General features: G+C 48.6%; 3 protein-coding genes across 3 annotated transcripts; 2 read left to right on the forward strand and 1 right to left on the reverse strand.

Annotated features, from left to right (window-relative positions):
• Nucleotides 1-3,404: 3,404 nt before the first annotated feature.
• Nucleotides 3,405-3,935, reverse strand: LTR84_011302 (uncharacterized protein; the record flags this gene model as incomplete). Its single annotated transcript, XM_064854835.1, has 1 exon — nt 3,405-3,935. One exon carries the CDS (start codon nt 3,933-3,935, stop codon nt 3,405-3,407), a length of 531 nt encoding a protein of 176 aa, XP_064700057.1.
• A 4,681-nt stretch (nt 3,936-8,616) lies between these two features.
• LTR84_011303 (uncharacterized protein) lies at nt 8,617-9,573 on the forward strand (the record flags this gene model as incomplete). Its single annotated transcript, XM_064854836.1, has 1 exon — nt 8,617-9,573. One exon carries the CDS (start codon nt 8,617-8,619, stop codon nt 9,571-9,573), a length of 957 nt encoding a protein of 318 aa, XP_064700058.1.
• Nucleotides 9,574-11,602: 2,029 nt separating this feature from the next.
• Nucleotides 11,603-16,458, forward strand: LTR84_011304 (uncharacterized protein; the record flags this gene model as incomplete). The annotated part of the gene is made up of 4 exons (XM_064854837.1): nt 11,603-12,156; nt 12,186-12,832; nt 15,187-15,758; nt 15,811-16,458. The coding sequence occupies 4 exons, from the start codon at nt 11,603-11,605 to the stop codon at nt 16,456-16,458; spliced, it is 2,421 nt and encodes an 806-aa protein (XP_064700059.1).
• Nucleotides 16,459-16,820: the final 362 nt, after the last annotated feature.

Genomic DNA, 16,820 nt, shown 5'->3' on the forward strand with positions numbered 1-16,820 from the left:
GCACTGCGCGAGCCATATCCTCTGCATCCCGAGGCCGATGGTGTTTGGTGGCAAGCCTGGTCGATCAGAATTAGTGGATCGAAAGGATGGATTTCCAGTCGACACGACGGAGGGGTCAAACCCCACGCGCATTTCTGGGAACGAAAACCCGTGAGCCAATGACTCTTCCTCCTCCCCATGCACACCCAGACTCTCAACGTTTGCGCGTCGGTTGCCCTGTTTGGCCGCGTGACACCCTTACTTGCCCATGCTTTCAAGTGTGTGATACATTCCAGACTCTTTCAGCCGTGGTAGACATCCAGGGTAGGTCTTCGTCCTTCTCGTGGTCGCTGGCTTGAACCAAGCCTTGGGTTTCTGGAGAGAGAAGAACAAATCGAGGCCGACCACTGCCCGCTCGCTTTGATGATGGGGGCTGGAAAAATGAGCCACCAGATTTATAACGACCTGGGTGAGCCAGGTGCCAACGCCAGCGACTGATCATACTAGAGTCTAGCTTTTGTAACTCGACCTACATTCATCGCGAGGCAAAGAAAAGGATCTTTCGCCCTCACCATGATCTTCGTCTCTGACGTCATGGGATGTCTGGAATTCGTACGCAATCGGTGTTTGTTCTGAAGCCTAAGCCACGAAGCGTATCAACGACATCGCTGCCAGCAGAACTCAACACCGATTTTTGAGGCTCGCCGACCACTCCTGCGGCATCAGTCCTGTCGCTGCTGTCGTTGGAGAGGGGTGGAAGCCCGTTTCGTCTTTCTGCCTGAATGTAGCCACTGCGCTGGTGATCGTGACGTGCAGCCGTGACATGGTCTGTTTCATCGCCTCGGTCGTCAGTTTGGCGCTCTCTGCACGAGTCCACACAGTCGTCTCCTTTCCGATCGGTTGGTCTAAGGGGATTGATATTCATTTGGGGGATATATCGATGACCCTATTCTGGCATTTGATTCAGTGGTGACCTTGTTTACTACCACCTTTGTGGCCTTCGACACTGGAACAGTGTAAAACGCCTCTTTCCGGTCCAGTATGGATATCTTGGCCAATCGCGGCAGTCGCTGGATCATGGCGGAAGACCGTCAGAGATCAGGTTATGATAAATCTGATGTCGTGATTGGAGGCTCGTCAACCTGTCAGTAGGAGTATCGGAGGAGATCGTAAAATGCCCTTACGCTCAATCTTGCTCTGGTGATAATTCGTCATTTTCAGTAGAAACCAATAACCTTCAGCCCTCTTTTATTTGACAGCATGAGCAGGGCGCTGATTCAGGGACACGTCAAGTTTCAGCCTCCTTCGTACTTCGTAGAGGCCGTGTTTGAGATGTAGACTCCTATTTCGGTTTGCACTGCTTCAAGGGGATTGTGCCAAAGCCTTGTTGGCTTCTGGCAGGCAACCCTCTACATCCGCACAGTCGCAGGCGCTTGACAAGAACGTAGTAATTCGTAATTTTAGCGCCCGAGGCCTGCTAGCCAACTCAGGCAGGCATCAGGGCAGACATTACCTGCACCAATCAAATATTTGGTCAAAGAGGGGGCAGCGGCTAATAGAACAACATTGTGCGCTGATCTCGGTAGGCTGAACCTTTTCTTCCAACGAAAAATTTGTTGAAAACTAGATGTTCACGATCCTACGTCGGTGTCCAGCGAAAATTTGACCTTAATCGGATACACTGAGTATATTACAGAAGTATCGAGTTTGCAATAGATTATCTGGATGATAGTTCTAGTTCCGTTTAAATGTTGTGCGAGCAAAATCGAGAACCAAGCTGCCGCCCCGATACCCGCGATACGGATGCAGTCCTGTTGGAAGTTTCCCCGCGCAAGGACCCCTATGCAATAAGCCATCCGTCGAGCCAATCCTGAGCAACCTCGGCACGGAGAAAACACCCGGAAGTTCCTCGACGATAGCCGGATCTCTAGAGTTTACAGTTCTCGGCTCTTTGACTCTTCCTTATGCACCAATGGCGCTTGACGCACGGGCTACTGATCTACACTACGGCAAATCTATCATGTGACAACTAGGTCAAGTCAAAGAATCCCCAAGTCATAAAGCGGTACTAGTGCGCATATCGTTAGTCTCTCGGTCTAGGACTAAGATCTGCCAATAGCAAAGCAGGTAGTCAGACGATTCTTTGCCATCGACAAAGGCATCTAACGATTACAGAACACTCTAAATATGCGAGCCTTCAATGATTCCAGCAGTGCTTAATCGGAATTAGCTTTCGTCCTCATCTCCGCCTCCAACCATGCCCCGTGAACCTAGTTGTTCAGCAATGACTCATCAGTTTGGTTGATGCTGGTAGCTCCTGCTTCTTCACTTTTGACCAGCTGATGATGATAATACAGTTGTAACTAAACGCTCCGTGCTGGAAATTTCATCCGGCCTTCGGCGACACTAGTCATGTCCACGAATGGAAATTAAGGACCGGAAAGGTCTTCCTTTCGCCCAACATGTACATGCCTGTACATGCATCAGCACTGAGGCTTGCCATGCCAATACATTCGCTTCAGAGGATTAGCTCAGTTAGACCTTAGTGCGCACCACCAATCAGATCGAGCGAATGAGGTTCAGGGTCCCCAAAACCTGACGTAAAGGCTGTGGGCTCCTGCTTTCCCGTGGAGCTAACTGAGGTCATTTCGGATGAACAGAGTTATATGTCTTTGCATTCTGCAAGGCTGGGTCCCCCTCGCCCCTCCTACTACTTGTTCATACTGTATCCTCGCACCGTGAACCGCTAAAATACAGTTTAAATTCGATTTTGGTTGTAAACTCCGTATATCAATGCTTAGCTGTCTCAGAGGGCCGTAGCTGTGTCATAATCTGCGCCAGCTAGAAGAAAGGATTCGGGGAGCAAAAGGCAGACAGAGAAAGCCTTATTCATGGGAACACGGCGGGGCCATAAATTCAAATAAAGGTTTGAATGACCAACAACGAATTGCGCATATCACACATTAATCCTTCCCAACATCGTCATGGAACATGAAACATTCTCACGTCGCCACGCGATTCGAGCTGCCAATACTCCCATCGTACTGGAAAGAGCCACCTGCTTCCTACGGTGCTCCGTCGATTTAATCAGTGCTTCGCTTTACTTCAACCTTCCGTGGTTAGCCAGGAGCCCATGTTTCAAAGCCTTTTCATCTCCCTCTCATTCTGGCTCTCCCACAAGGAAAGAATCGAGTTCCAACTTGCCTACAAGTCGTCCTAAACAGAATGCTGGGCGCATTGGTTACAGACACGGTGATTGGAACGCGATTTTGGTCAGTTCAGCACTTGCGTTGACCAGTTCGAAGTGAAGCCAATGCCACTTAATTCTTCTCACTTGTTGCCAATTTGGTGGATCGTGATCATTATCTCATAAAGCTGCACCGCTGGATGATCGAAAATTCAATAAACTCGACTTTGCCGAGGTTTTAAAATCGTGCCCAACCTTTAGCTTCGCCTTCCACCGCTCGTTCTCTAACTATCACTGGGCGATCTTGACTCCAGGCTTGATTTTTATTATCGCATGTGGAGGTCCAGGATAGTGGTAGAGGTAGCCGTCTCTTTAGTTCCGGGCGATTTTTAGGATTGAACTTTTGCTCTTCGGCATCATGGGCGGAGATTTCGCTAACCATTGCGGTTGAGCGAGCATGGCCAGACCATTCTTTTGCAATATTATTTTCAAATTCGAAAGCAGCGGCTCCAACAACATCGTAACCTTCGCCAATCCGTTCCTCCGAGGCAGAGCCCTCAACGGGCTCTGGTTCTACAAGAACCTGATCTATCGAACCGGCAGTACTTCGGCTCCAGCGACGAATATTGTCAATAATAGTGGCGTGAGCAACCAGACGGCCCAAGTCAGGTGTTCTTCGACAGGCTTCTCCGTTGAGCTTGGCTGAGGCGAGTTGATAGACCTGGTGGGCCTTTTTGGCGGGGCTGGGCGAGTATTCGGTAGCGAGCATTGTGCATGGGTTTTTAGAGATGCTTGATTGTGATTGTTGAGCGCTAGTATACAGCCAGTATACAGTTCAAGTTGGCCTGAAGCGTCGAGGTCTGATGTGGAAACAGATATTCAGGAGCTGGGAGGCAAAGGCAGGTATGTGTCACTCGTAATTTTGATAGCACGGGCATAAACTCATTTGTGAAGTTCCATAAGATCCTTACTCACCCACATGATTGTACCACCAATAACATTTGAGGTGAATTATTTACTTTATAGAGTGATAGTCACATGGTCAATCAAGCATAGTCGCTTCAGCGACTTTGCATCAGAGAGATGTGGATCTAACAATCTCGATCTCAAGGCGCCAAGCTTGATCAACCCTTCGCTGCTGGCGATCTTCACTAGCAAAGGAACTAAGGAACATATAATCATCTTGGGCCAAAAACGGGTGTCGTTGATTCCAGGGAACGGTGTGACCGATGATACGGAACCGATGCAAAAGATGTCATGATCGCGTACGCCGTTCTGAATTCTTGGGTGGAATTATGTGAGGGTCGTGAGGATTACAAAAGCAACCGCTACCCGTTGGAGTTTGGGCGAAGTGGATGTTCTTGTAACTATCGAATCTTAAAGCACACACTGGCGTCATTTTGAAAGGGTACCTCGTGTTTGGCATAACCCAGGTCAATATAAGTTTCAGAGGTAGGATAAGCCTTGAGAGTCAGAGAACTACGTAAGAGGACAACTAAAAATGAAGGTAGGAAGATTATGGGCTGGAGTTGGATTATCTGTCCCGACTGGAAGTCCTCGACCGATCGCTGCCGTATTTTCTCTCCCATCTCTCCTGGTCTCGATCTCTCTTCTCTTCTCGCCACTTTCTGTGCTTACCGTAATCCTTGCCAGCTACCCAGCCTGCCAGGGTACCACCGACAGCCCCCAGACCTGGGTAGAGCAGGTACCCTATTACACCTCCCCCTGCCGCCCCGATGAAGCCATCTATCAGTATAGACCGTGAATTTTTTGAGATGCGAGAGATTCCATTCTTGTGTTCTCTTCGGGTTGGTTTGGGAGCTGAAGAGTAACCGTCATTGTGTCGCTGGGGTCTTGGGTGCGGTGGAGGAGAAGGATGTTGCTGATAGATATATCCTCGTGGTATATGATTTTGTTGGTAAGTAGTGACTCTTTTCGGGTCGTTAAGTTCGTCCATCGAATATGGATTTGGTCTGAGTAAGTTTGCAGTAGGAAGGATGGAGTTGACCCGCCCCGGTAAGGATACGTGAGCGAAATAGACCCTTCGTTTCTATTTGTGATCGATTGTTAGAACTAGAGGTGGAGGATACTGCGACTGCAGGGTTAAGAATTGTGAGCTGGAGTGATATGGTTGTTCAGCGGTCTACAATACAAATTTAAGGTGGGAGGTTGACATTCTGGGGAGGTGGGATTTAGATGGTATAATTGCTACGGTGGACTTGCGTCAGAGATCACGTGTCATCATACGCATACGCGCGGAGGCAAAAGGCTCCTGGCTGAATGCCTAGTAAATCGTTGCTTTGATGTGTCACAAGCTCTTGTGACGTGCGCAGGAAAGAACAGGTTAGCAAAACGTATGAAGGGTACGAAGGGCGGACATCACATCGGAGAATGGACCAGGCTTGCCAAGGGCTAGTGGGGGATGAGGGGGCGATTGAGCAGGATTAGGAAGTAGCATTGGTAGTGCCATAAGCACAGCATTGGCTTATCCAGGGGGTCCTTCTCCATCCCTGACGTGACGTGCAGGTACGGTATCGAAGGGCTCCCCATGGGACTGGTCTAACGTATCCATTCTACAGCAATGGCTGCGGCCTCGTGGGAAAATGGTCGCCGTTCGTGGTCAGGTGGGTGACAGAGTCAATCACGGTCGGCGGGGGCCCAAAGGACTATATGCGTAAGTTAGAAAAAGACTGTAATGGCCGTGGCTGCACAGAACGTGCCCTTAGCTAAATGAGAGCAGTGGAAGTCCCTGCAACATCCGAATCGCTTAAAATATCCAATGGTTCGTCGTCGTGGAAAGTCGGAGCGCTCGACTTGGGAAAGCGCAATGAAGTTGATTGTCGAGCGCATGCATGCGATTCAACGACGATTGAAGAACCATGGCATCGGCTTCTACACGACTGGCCAGCTCTTCCTAGAGGAGTACTATGCTTTGGCCCTCCTGGGCAAAGCCGGATTGAAAACTCTCCATATGTAAGAAAGCCGATTCACCATTTCCCTTGAAATGCGAATGGTATTACATCACTCTGATTTCATATTGTTCGGACCGTGGCATAAGCTTGATAATGCGTCACGTTGTGCTCGGAATTTTCATCCGAAGGTCGCTACCCCACTGACCGATGCAGTAGAAGTGGTGGCTGATTGTTTGATAAGCGGCTGTGGTTTCATTTGAATCATCTTAAGCCACCGAGTTACTAGTAGTCCCTCTCATTGTAGGCCATCATCAGATACCGATCATCTATCTGTTCGGGGTAGACTGGAAGTTACATCTGTGAAGCATAGTGCGTTCCTCTTCAGGCTCTTCTGTACGCAGACATGACTGAAAAACCAACCAATCAAAGTTATGCGTAAAATCGAGAATGCTTGTGGAGTAGTAGGAGCGGATATTTTAGCCGGCCGGGTTTTGCGTTTGAGTAAAGGAGCTCGATTGCAGTAACAAATTCTTACGGGGAATTGCAAACATAAGAATACAAGATAGCGACATAGATGACGATTAGATCTGTATACCATGACCTAGCTGCCGACTTTCGATTGCGCAGCCAGTATGCCCAACAAGATGGCGGCTTGATATCCCTCTACAGACGATGAGGAGGGCCTTCACTGAAGGCTTAATTCTGGAAAATAACTATGCTTCAGAAATCCGTGTTACACCACCGTTGATTGGTAAGAGTGTGAATCCGCTTACGCCGTATGCGCCTCTGACGTCAGACTTGACCTGCACCTTTGGAATACGTTTCCATCCCACGAATTATTAGTGTATTGGGCAACCCAAGCGAGCCAGGGTGGCTTGATATTGCGACTTAACCTTGTAGAAAATCCGTCAAAAAGGCTGCTGACGATCGATGATCATATATCACTATTACTTCAAGAGACTAATAGCATCAGCAGGTCCTTCTTTCTTTCTTTCGCGCTAGTAGGGGAATTTGGCTTCTGCGAATCAATTCTCAGCCTGAAGTTAATTAGTGTAACAAATGACAAGTTTCAGCGGATGCTGCCTCCGATGTTTCAATTACGTTGTGATGTGAGCAGTACAAAACCATCAAAGCACTATGGATGCCATCTTCTGCACTTCATAATACAACCTATAACTTGATAACCATCAAACGCAATGTTCAACGTCTTGGCTCTTCTCTACAAGTTTTTCCCGAACATCAAGAAGGGAAAGAACCCCATATCACCCTTGATTTCAACAATTCCGACTCCAACCGTGTTCAACACGTCGCCATCTGTGATTCGGCCACAAGGTCTAGCACCACGCCACCTTCTCAAACTCTCTCTCATCTATAATGCCAAGCACGAGCTAGATCCTGGTCGGATGCTTCCAGCTTTTGAAGGCCGTGGATTGCAATGTCTGTAGTCGAGACAAGAAATCTGGTAACAACAATAAAGCGCAATAGACGGAGTCGCATACGTCACAGTCTAGTCGGGGGGAAAGCTAGGTCCGAAAGAATGGCATTCGTAAAGGGAAAGACGTTTCTTCATTATGAACGCTCTAAATGAGTTTCTTGTCCTGCCTCATCCCTTCCTCCTTAGATGTGTAAATACCTTTGTGCGTCGCCTAACCGTCGTAAGTATTGCCTCAACCGCGCGTCAGGTATAGATTTAATACTTTAACTGAGGAAATGAGACGGTAAGTGACGATAGAGTTGCCCGGGCTTGGTCGCTAATAATGAGCGCAGGAGGAGCGCAAGTTGTAGGTAAGGAGGACTTTAATGACTCCCAGAAAAGAGGTATGATTAATGACTCTCACTCCGGCAGCAGGTAAAAGCGACAACAGCGAAGGTTTTACCGATGTTGAGCACGCCGACAGTGATAATAAGATGCATTCTTGCCTTGATCTGCTGGAGACATTCTGCGATGAACAGTCTGAGATTATTTCCATGTGCTTGAACAGTGGAGATAAGAGTTCCGTGACCTCAATATCCCATGGAAAACCGTACGTGTGGCGAAGATAATCTGCTAAGGAAAATCACAGAACATCACATCCAGCATAATGGCGACAAGAGATGCTTGGCTCGCGATTGCTCACCGGTGATGTAACCGTCGCAAATTCTGGAGCTTAGGTGAGGGGACGACGCGAAATCCTTGCATATCAGTAGGTGATCTGCATGGGTGTCATATATTTCGGCCAATCCTTGCTTGGCTTGGTCAAATAGTGGTGGTGAGATAAGCTAGCTTTGAGGATTTGAAACATCATACCGGAGATGACTACTGGCAGTAATTTCACCAATCATTTGCAACCAGCATTCCACTTCCAGTCCAAATTGAATTATGATTCCGACGCGATCACCTCTGATGTCAAAGGATATAAGGATTAGTCTACTTTACTTCTTAATGCTGAGCATATCAGGCCCTCCATTGCGACGTTGGAGCGCTTACAACGACCTCTAAAAGCAGGGTCTCCGCTTCGATTCGAGTTCATAAAAGTAAATCATCTTGGATAGTTCATGATGGCTGCAAAATATACAGTAAACGCTCTCACCAAAATATCCAGACCAGCCCGTCGACCTCTTGTGCAAGATCGTCTTCGGCTTTTGTCGAGTAGCGTGGTCCAGAAGCAAATTCAAACACTACTGCAAGACAATGAGAAGGGCTTTGGATTTATTCGACACAATCCACGGGCACCCAAGCCTCGAAACAAAGGGGTGACTGAAATTCGAGGACCATATTATTCGGCATATGGGAAGCGCCATTTACAAGATATTCTAGAAACAATGGGATATCATGTTGATGGGCTCAAGTTTGCGGGAGGGAGCTTCTCAGTGATGCCCGAGGTGGCTGTGCGAGAACTTGTCGAACTAGCACATCAGCATGATGTGTATGTCAGTACTGGTGGCTGGATGGAGCACATCTTGACCCAGCCTGACTCGAATGCTGTCGTGGAGAGGTACTTGCGGAAATGTAAGGATATTGGATTTGACGTGATTGAGCTCTCATCAGGATTCTTGTCGTTTCCACCTGAGGACTGGCTCCGGTTGGTGGACAAGGTACACAGCATGGGCATGAAGGCCAAACCAGAGTTAGGCATCCAATTCGGAGCAGGAGGTGACACAGCTGCAGAAGATCTGGAAGCAACAGGAACGTCGGATCCAAGCAAAGTGATCAATCTAGGCAAGAAATTCATCGAGGCAGGAGTGGAGAGAATAATGATCGAGAGCGAAGGGGTCACGGAGAATGTGAAAAGTTGGCGAACGGATGTGATACAAGCGATTCTCCGCGACCTGCCTCAGGAGAAGATTATGTTCGAAGCCGCCGACCCGGAGGTATTCAATTGGTATGTTCGAGAATTTGGAATCGATGTCAACCTGTTTGTGGATCATTCGCAAATTGTGCAGTTGACCTGTCTCCGAAGTGGAGTCTGGGGGATGGCCGACACATTTGGCAAGATTGTGAGCTATCGCGAGTGAGCTAGTCGACAGCAGGGCTCCAGCGATGACTGGGATCTACCGTGTACATTTTTGCGAGTGAATAGGTTTCAAGCCAGCGAGGTTTAATCCACAAGCTCGATAGGGAGTCAAGCGACGATTAGTGCACAGTACTTGGTCTCAAGCAGAACAACTGAGCCTAATGAGAGTATGGTAATACGGAGAGGACAAAAGAAAGGGAGTTTGGTTGGGCATTTGGTCCTTTAAGTAACAGGGTACAATAAGACCTTGGTTCGTCAAGGACAATTGAGGCGAGCACAATTATCAGGTTTCAGGCACCATTCATGCTGTTCAACGTACCACATCAAAGACAACGAACACAAGTCAGAACCGTTGTTATGCAACCGAAGTTAAAAAGGGGGTCCATGCCCTTTCTAACTCCGCGCATGGTGTTCGCCCTATCAGCGACATCCCCATGCCTCAGATTCACCATGCAGCAGGACCGCCATCGCTGAAATTGAGCGAGGAACAACACGAACGAGCCTCGAGCATGCCAATCGGGCAGCTCAAGATCATCAAGATCGAGATGCAAAGCCACCAACCTCATGATGTAAACATAGCTTGTCCACAACCGGGCACGATCTACGGTAGTTTTCTTCCGCCATGGCCTGGTTCACTTGCCTCAGCTTGCACCGCAGCTCACTAAGGAGGATTCTGGTGGAAGAAGTTCCGGATTAATGCAAGCATTACTGGCGAACGCACACAACTGGTAACATCAGAGCAGCATACCGAGATTCCGTCAAAGTATATGCAGCATGCCTGAAATGCCAAAGCCAGATCGCCGGGGTGCCATTTCCCGCACATTCTTGACATAACTCAATCCAGTCCCGAATTGGAAAATACGGTCAGTGGTTTTCCATCGCTCGACCGGGACAACGAAGAGGAAGATCGAAATCGAACGTGGTCTCCCTCGCACCCTCTGAGAGATCTCGTATGTTCAACCGCCCAACTTGTGAGGGCATCCATCATGGTATGCGGAGTGATCGTTATGAGACAAGAAAACAATGGTCTGAGCATTTGCCTCTCGTATCCTACCGTGACATTATACCACCCTGACCATGCATTTCAGAGTGCAAGTAACATGGCAGAGCAATAATTACATACCTGTGAAATACCTTTTGACGAAATAAGCTTGCCCGTAGCTCGTCAACTCCGCTTTTCAACGTGCTTTACCCTGGCCCAGCTGTCCAAACGGTGTGAGATCTGCTGCAGCGCAGCATTGCGGGGTCAAGGACGAGGTAGTGCGAGATAATCTCGAGGCGGCAGCTTCGTCCTACAGTATTATATGGCACAGCATCAAATCTCGGGCGCTTGGGTGGTCGGCATAAAGAACTAGTCGGTGCGTCTCTTGCGTAGATTGCTGCTGGAAGGCTCCTGGATGGCCGTAATTCCTCGGCTAAGCATTCACGCTACCCAACGAGAGAGGAGCTAGACAATGATATTGACCAGGCCACGGTCAAAGCTGCATGTGGAGAAATGGGGTCCCAACTGCTTTGTGGTAGAAAGTTAGTTCTTGGAGATTGTGGGTAAGCTATACTGGTGTGGTGCTGACTCCAGCAAGACAACTAGCCACACAGTCACACAACCACACAGTCACACAACCACACAGTCACACAACCACACAGTCACACAACCACACAGTCACACAACTTAGGGGCCGTGTTCCTAAAGCAGAAGTTAGCACGAATAAGAAGAAATCTATGTGCTCATGCTGATGCTGCTATTACGCATGCTCAAGCCACTCCTTGAATAGCACTCTTAGATCGCGTGATGCACGCGAGGGCTGGGCGGATGACGACGACTCCAAAACCCAGCGCTGGACCAAGCCACCAATCACAGAATCAGGTGCCAAGGGCCGTCAAACCATCTCGGCACTGTATGAGGTCACATCGCCAGATTGGAGATAACTCCGAGACGTTGCGTCACTGGCCTGCCTGACCTATTTACCGGCTCTCCGGTCAACAAACTGCACAGCCTAATCAAGTACAACTCCCTTTGCGTTCAAGATACGATGCCAGCACAAATTGAACTTAGTACAACATTGCCGCATAGTTCCGACGAGATGGGTGAGCATAGTCAAGGACAAGCAACAGACCGCCACAGCGACGAGGCGCACTCAACACACAATCTTGAGCGGTCTCAACAGGATCTTGAGGCGCCCGATAGTACCGATGTTGACAGCGCTGTCCCTGATGGTGGATACGGATGGGTTGTTGTTACAAGATGTGCAGTGCTGACCTTCTGGTTCAATGGCATTATGGCAAGTTGGGGTGTAATTCAAGCCGTCCTTCTGCGATCGGATTTGAGGACAACATCTACGTCGACAGTATCCTTTATCGGTACACTTGGCCTCGCAATCGTTGTCTCCTTAGGACTCTTCGGTGTACGTCTGATTCATAGCTTTGGCGCTCGCACGACCGCCTTAATAGGGGTTGTCCTTCTGGCTAGTGCCGAGATTCTCGCGAGCTTCACTGTCTCTAATGTGGGCGGTCTATTTGGCACAGCAGGCGTTCTTTTTGGACTAGGGGCTTGTCTGTGCTACGCGCTTTCCAACATCGTCCCTACGTAATATTTTGCAGCAAGACTTGGTCTAGCATCCGGCCTGGTGAAATTTGGCGGCGGCGTTGGGGCGGCGTTGGGGCGGCCGTTCTCAGTATCAGCATCGATGCAATAAATGACAGAGTCGGCATTCAATGGACCTTTCGGATCCTTGGCATGTGCATGCTAGCCACTTGCGGACCTGCTGCGTGGTTGCTTCGCGAACGGGTCTCAATTGGGCGTGCTCCATTCGTCGACCTATCCCTGTTTAGATATCTACCTTTCGTAGCTGTCTTTCTTGCTGGCGCAACCGGCACGTTCGCATTGTTTGTCCCGCCCTACTTCCTCCCGCTTGTTGTCCAGACTATAGGTCTGAGCTCTTCGATCGGTGCCTGGCTAGTGGCTGGATTTAACGCATGCACCGCTGTTGGCCGCTTGCTAGCAGGTTATGGATCCGATATCATCGGACCAGTCAACATGTTATTGTGTGCCATGGTCCTCAATGCCGCAAGCATGTTGGCTATTTGGCCGTTTTCGAGCTCACTTGGACCATTGATTACGTTCGTAATGCTGAATGGGCTGGCGAATGGTGCATTCTTTACCGTATATCCAGTCGTGGTAACGAGCACAGCTTCTGGAATTGGCAATGACCAGGCTAGCAAAGGAGCAATCGCAATGAGTATGGCTATTACAGGTTGGACAGGTAAGCAAGAAGCTATTCAATTTCTTCTGCTTTTGCGCATGACTGAAATGTGGCTCCCATTAGGGGGATATCTTCTAGGCTCGCCAATTGCGGGTTACCTTCTCCAGGCAGCAGGTGTTCGTGTTGGGGCATACACAAAGAGCAACGGAGGAGACCAAAGTGGCATTCCAACTTCCGTTGTTCCCTACCGACCAGCTATATTATATGCGGGGGGGGGGGGGGGGGGGGGGGTCGCGGCCGGCGGGGGGGGTGGTGCGGGGGTTGGGTGTGTGGGGGGTGGTTGGCTTGCCCTCACAGCTGCGGGCTTTGTGCTAATTGCAAGGGTGAAATTTGGGCAAAGTATCAAGCAGAAAGTCTGAGGCGGAGGAATTCCTCATGAGTATCTATGCATCTATGCATGTATCATGTGTATTTCGTATTTTGCCATACTCAGTTCTACGATGCTCAAATGGCTTCTACATTATGTTCTTAGGAGGGTCTTGTGCTGAAATTCATCTAGAATTGAATATGGAGCGTTACAATTTGCTCCCTGTCAATGATGCGCGGGCGACCTTTCTGCATACGCCCATTGCGTGCAACGTGCTTCACCGCATTTCTACCATATGTACTATATGCGGAAAATATAGAAATTCGCGAACAACTTACCACAAAAATCCAGATATGATTGGATTGGATTGGATTCCATCACCACAACTGCGCCCGGATCTCTCCTTGCATCTCTCCTTGCATCTCTCACAGCCTTGCACAGGCTTCTTGCTGTGGAAGAGCCCTTCCATAGGAAAGGTCTCGCATCACTATATCGCGTGAGGTATACTACATTGCAGCCATATCCATTCGGTACATTCCTCTCACTCAGATCAGCTTAGTTTTATAAAATAGTCAGCAAGCATGAGGAGAGTCAAAGGGCAGTCTCCGATTTTTCGCTCCTCGCAGGGCTCGCCAAAGCACCGGTTGGGGACTTTTCACGACCAAGCACATTGTGGGAAAATATCCGTATGCCAAAATCCCCGGCCGAAGTATCCTTGGTACCATTAACCAATTTGTTTGAACGATCCTAGCGCATGTTGCGCCTCTCGAGAGTTTTTACAGTAACTGTTGATGCTAAACCAGGCAAATGCTGTTGAAGGCTTGGCGTAAGTCTAGATGCAGGAGAGTGTCCTGCCCCTCGGTGTGCAGCTCATGGATCCCAAAATTGTCTCTGCTTCCTATTCTATGGCTCCTGTTCTCTTCTCTATATATACCGCTAGCACATCGATCTAGAACAGCCGATTCTTCATCAAATGAAACAAACAACGCGGACATCAAAACCCTGTGCAAATCTCTACAAGGTAGCAACTTGAGAGTACGGCGCACTAATACTCCTATAGCGTGAATACGTCTGTGTGTAGGGTCTTGTCAACAACACCATGAAAATATTGGACCGAAAGAGTCCGGTATCCATGTCGGGCCATTTGGTTCAAACATCGTACAGATACTATTGCAATGTCTTTTATGCCGAGCTACGGTGAGCCAAACTAGTCATATCGCCCGTACTCACGGGACGGTCGAGATTACTCTATAGCACATACCGATGACAAACGTTATGAAGAGGCTCGTGTTCTCGTTGAGGAGATTTTTCGCGCACGTCCGCTGAAGGAGTTACCTCGGCGCATTACCCCCAGAATGTTTATTACACAACATATTTAGGAGAGTACAAGTCCAGCAATACTATGACCCAGGTCAGCCAGGACGTAAAACTCTCATCAGAGTCATTACTTTCTACGCGACAAGCAATTTTCCTAAGATTTGAATACCCAAGTGGACGAGCGAAGCCCACTTCACTATTTGCGTAAGCAGCGTTGGCTACAATAGGTCGATCATGGCCGATGCACAGAGCAACGGACAAACAAATTTCCAATCATCATACTACTCTTGGTTACGATTATTTCCATGTACAAGTGAAGAGTCAGACTTCCTCAGATTTGGCTCAATAAAGGTGTTGTAGATTTCATCGTTATTCACCGCGGCAGACGGTCCTCCTAGCCCGAAATAACCAACAAACTGTTCGGATTAGATATAAGTGTTTTGAGGATGTTGGTGATGTTTGTAATTCGGAAAAGGCGAGCGAGAAGTCGGATAAGAACAGGAGGGTGCAGCAACATCAAATGCAGCCTTCACAATTTCCGCGACAGCAAAATACTATGTATGGAGGTGCATATGACTCTAGGACAGTTGGTGGATATCCTTTGCCACAGCTACGGCTTGATAGCACGCTTGCGCATCCTGGGCCAACAAATCTCTATTCACAATCTCAATCCATAGGTGCTGCTTAGCCCCCTACTGTATTTATCTACTCTGACTAATACATTGACTAGTGAGAAGATCGAGTTCAAACTCATTCTTACAAAAACCAGTCTTGAGAGGCCTTCCACGAAAGCCGAAACAATCTGGCCATGCTCTTTGGGTAGGCAATCTCCCACCGGCCACGCACATCATAGATCTGAAGGATCACTTTTCTCGGTACGCAACAGACGATATCGAGAGCGTTTTCCTTATTGTGAAAAGCAACTGTGCGTTTGTCAACTACAAATCCGAGACAAGCTGCGCAGGTGCTATGTCCCGGTTCCATGACTCTCGCTTCCAAGGAGTCCGACTCATCTGCAAATTGCGCCATGGAAGTTTATCAACGAATGCCACAGCATCTGTCCCAAAGCCACCCTTCGACCATCAAGGAGATGGCGAGGTTTCACCCGTCGTGGAAGACGGTACACTGACAGACGGAGAAGCAAAAGTCTCGTCACACTCGGCGGCAGAGGTCACGGAGAAAGTCAAAGAGAAGTTTTTCGTCGTCAAGAGCTTGACAGTCGACGACTTGGAGCGAAGCGTGCACAGTAAAGTTTGGGCAACACAAGCTCATAATGAGAGTGCCCTGAACCAAGCATTTGACGTAAGTACACGATCTCTGCATGCAACAATAGATGTGGCTTACCAAGTTTCAGGCTGCTGAAAATGTGTATCTGATATTCTCGGCCAACAAGTCAGGTGAGTATTTCGGATACGCAAGAATGGAGACTACCATCGATGGCAACTCAGTTGCGGATGTTGAATATCAACCAAGTCCCGAAGTGTTGGTCCCGACTCCGACAGATCTTCCACTTATGATACCAACACAAGCAACTTCAACAGCTCCCAAAGGACGGATTGTAGAGGACTCTGCACGAGGTACAATCTTTTGGGAAGCAGAATCAGAGAAAAAGATTCCAGAAGAACAAGTTGTACGAGACGAAAGGGCCGATCTATCTGGAGAAAGTGATGATTCCGCCAACATATCTCCTGGCACACCACAAGCTTTTGGGAAGCCTTTTAAGATCAAGTGGATATCAACCGACCGACTTCCGTTCTACCGAACAAAAGGCTTGCGCAATCCTTGGAACGCGGACCGAGAAGTGAAGATTGCTCGAGATGGGACCGAGATTGAACCAAGCATTGGCCGTCGACTTGTCAGCATGTTCCACTGTCCACGAATGCTTATAAGAAGCTCTAATGCTATCCGCCAGCAACAATCACCACAACCGCGAAGAGGGATCAGTCCATACGTGAATCCTCATGTCTCTGCACCAGGCGGGGTTTATGGCTGGACTTATTGATATCACAGACTCGACACTCATTTTATTGTACAGAACCCGCCCGAGACTTACGAAGCGTTGTCTCACGTTTGTATGATGGCATGACCATGTTGACGAAGGCTCTCGAAAGGCAAAAAAGCAGAACAGTGGCAATACCCTAATCCTAAAGCAACAATTAATGGGTGGAGATCTTATTGAGAACAAGAACGAACCTCCGGTCATGAGTTTCATTCACCAAATTCTGTTCGTGACCTAAGAAATGGGAAATTCGTCAGCATTGGGCCAGGACGCAAGAGTGGAAGGCGTCATCGGCAAGGCTCCTCGCGCTAATGCAAATACAAGGTTTTAGGAAAGGGTGCTTAAAGTAAGCACCCTGCCAAAAG

Source organism: Exophiala bonariae, assembly GCF_035927105.1.
Source record: "Exophiala bonariae strain CCFEE 5792 chromosome Unknown scaffold_52, whole genome shotgun sequence".
NCBI lineage: Eukaryota > Fungi > Ascomycota > Eurotiomycetes > Chaetothyriales > Herpotrichiellaceae > Exophiala > Exophiala bonariae.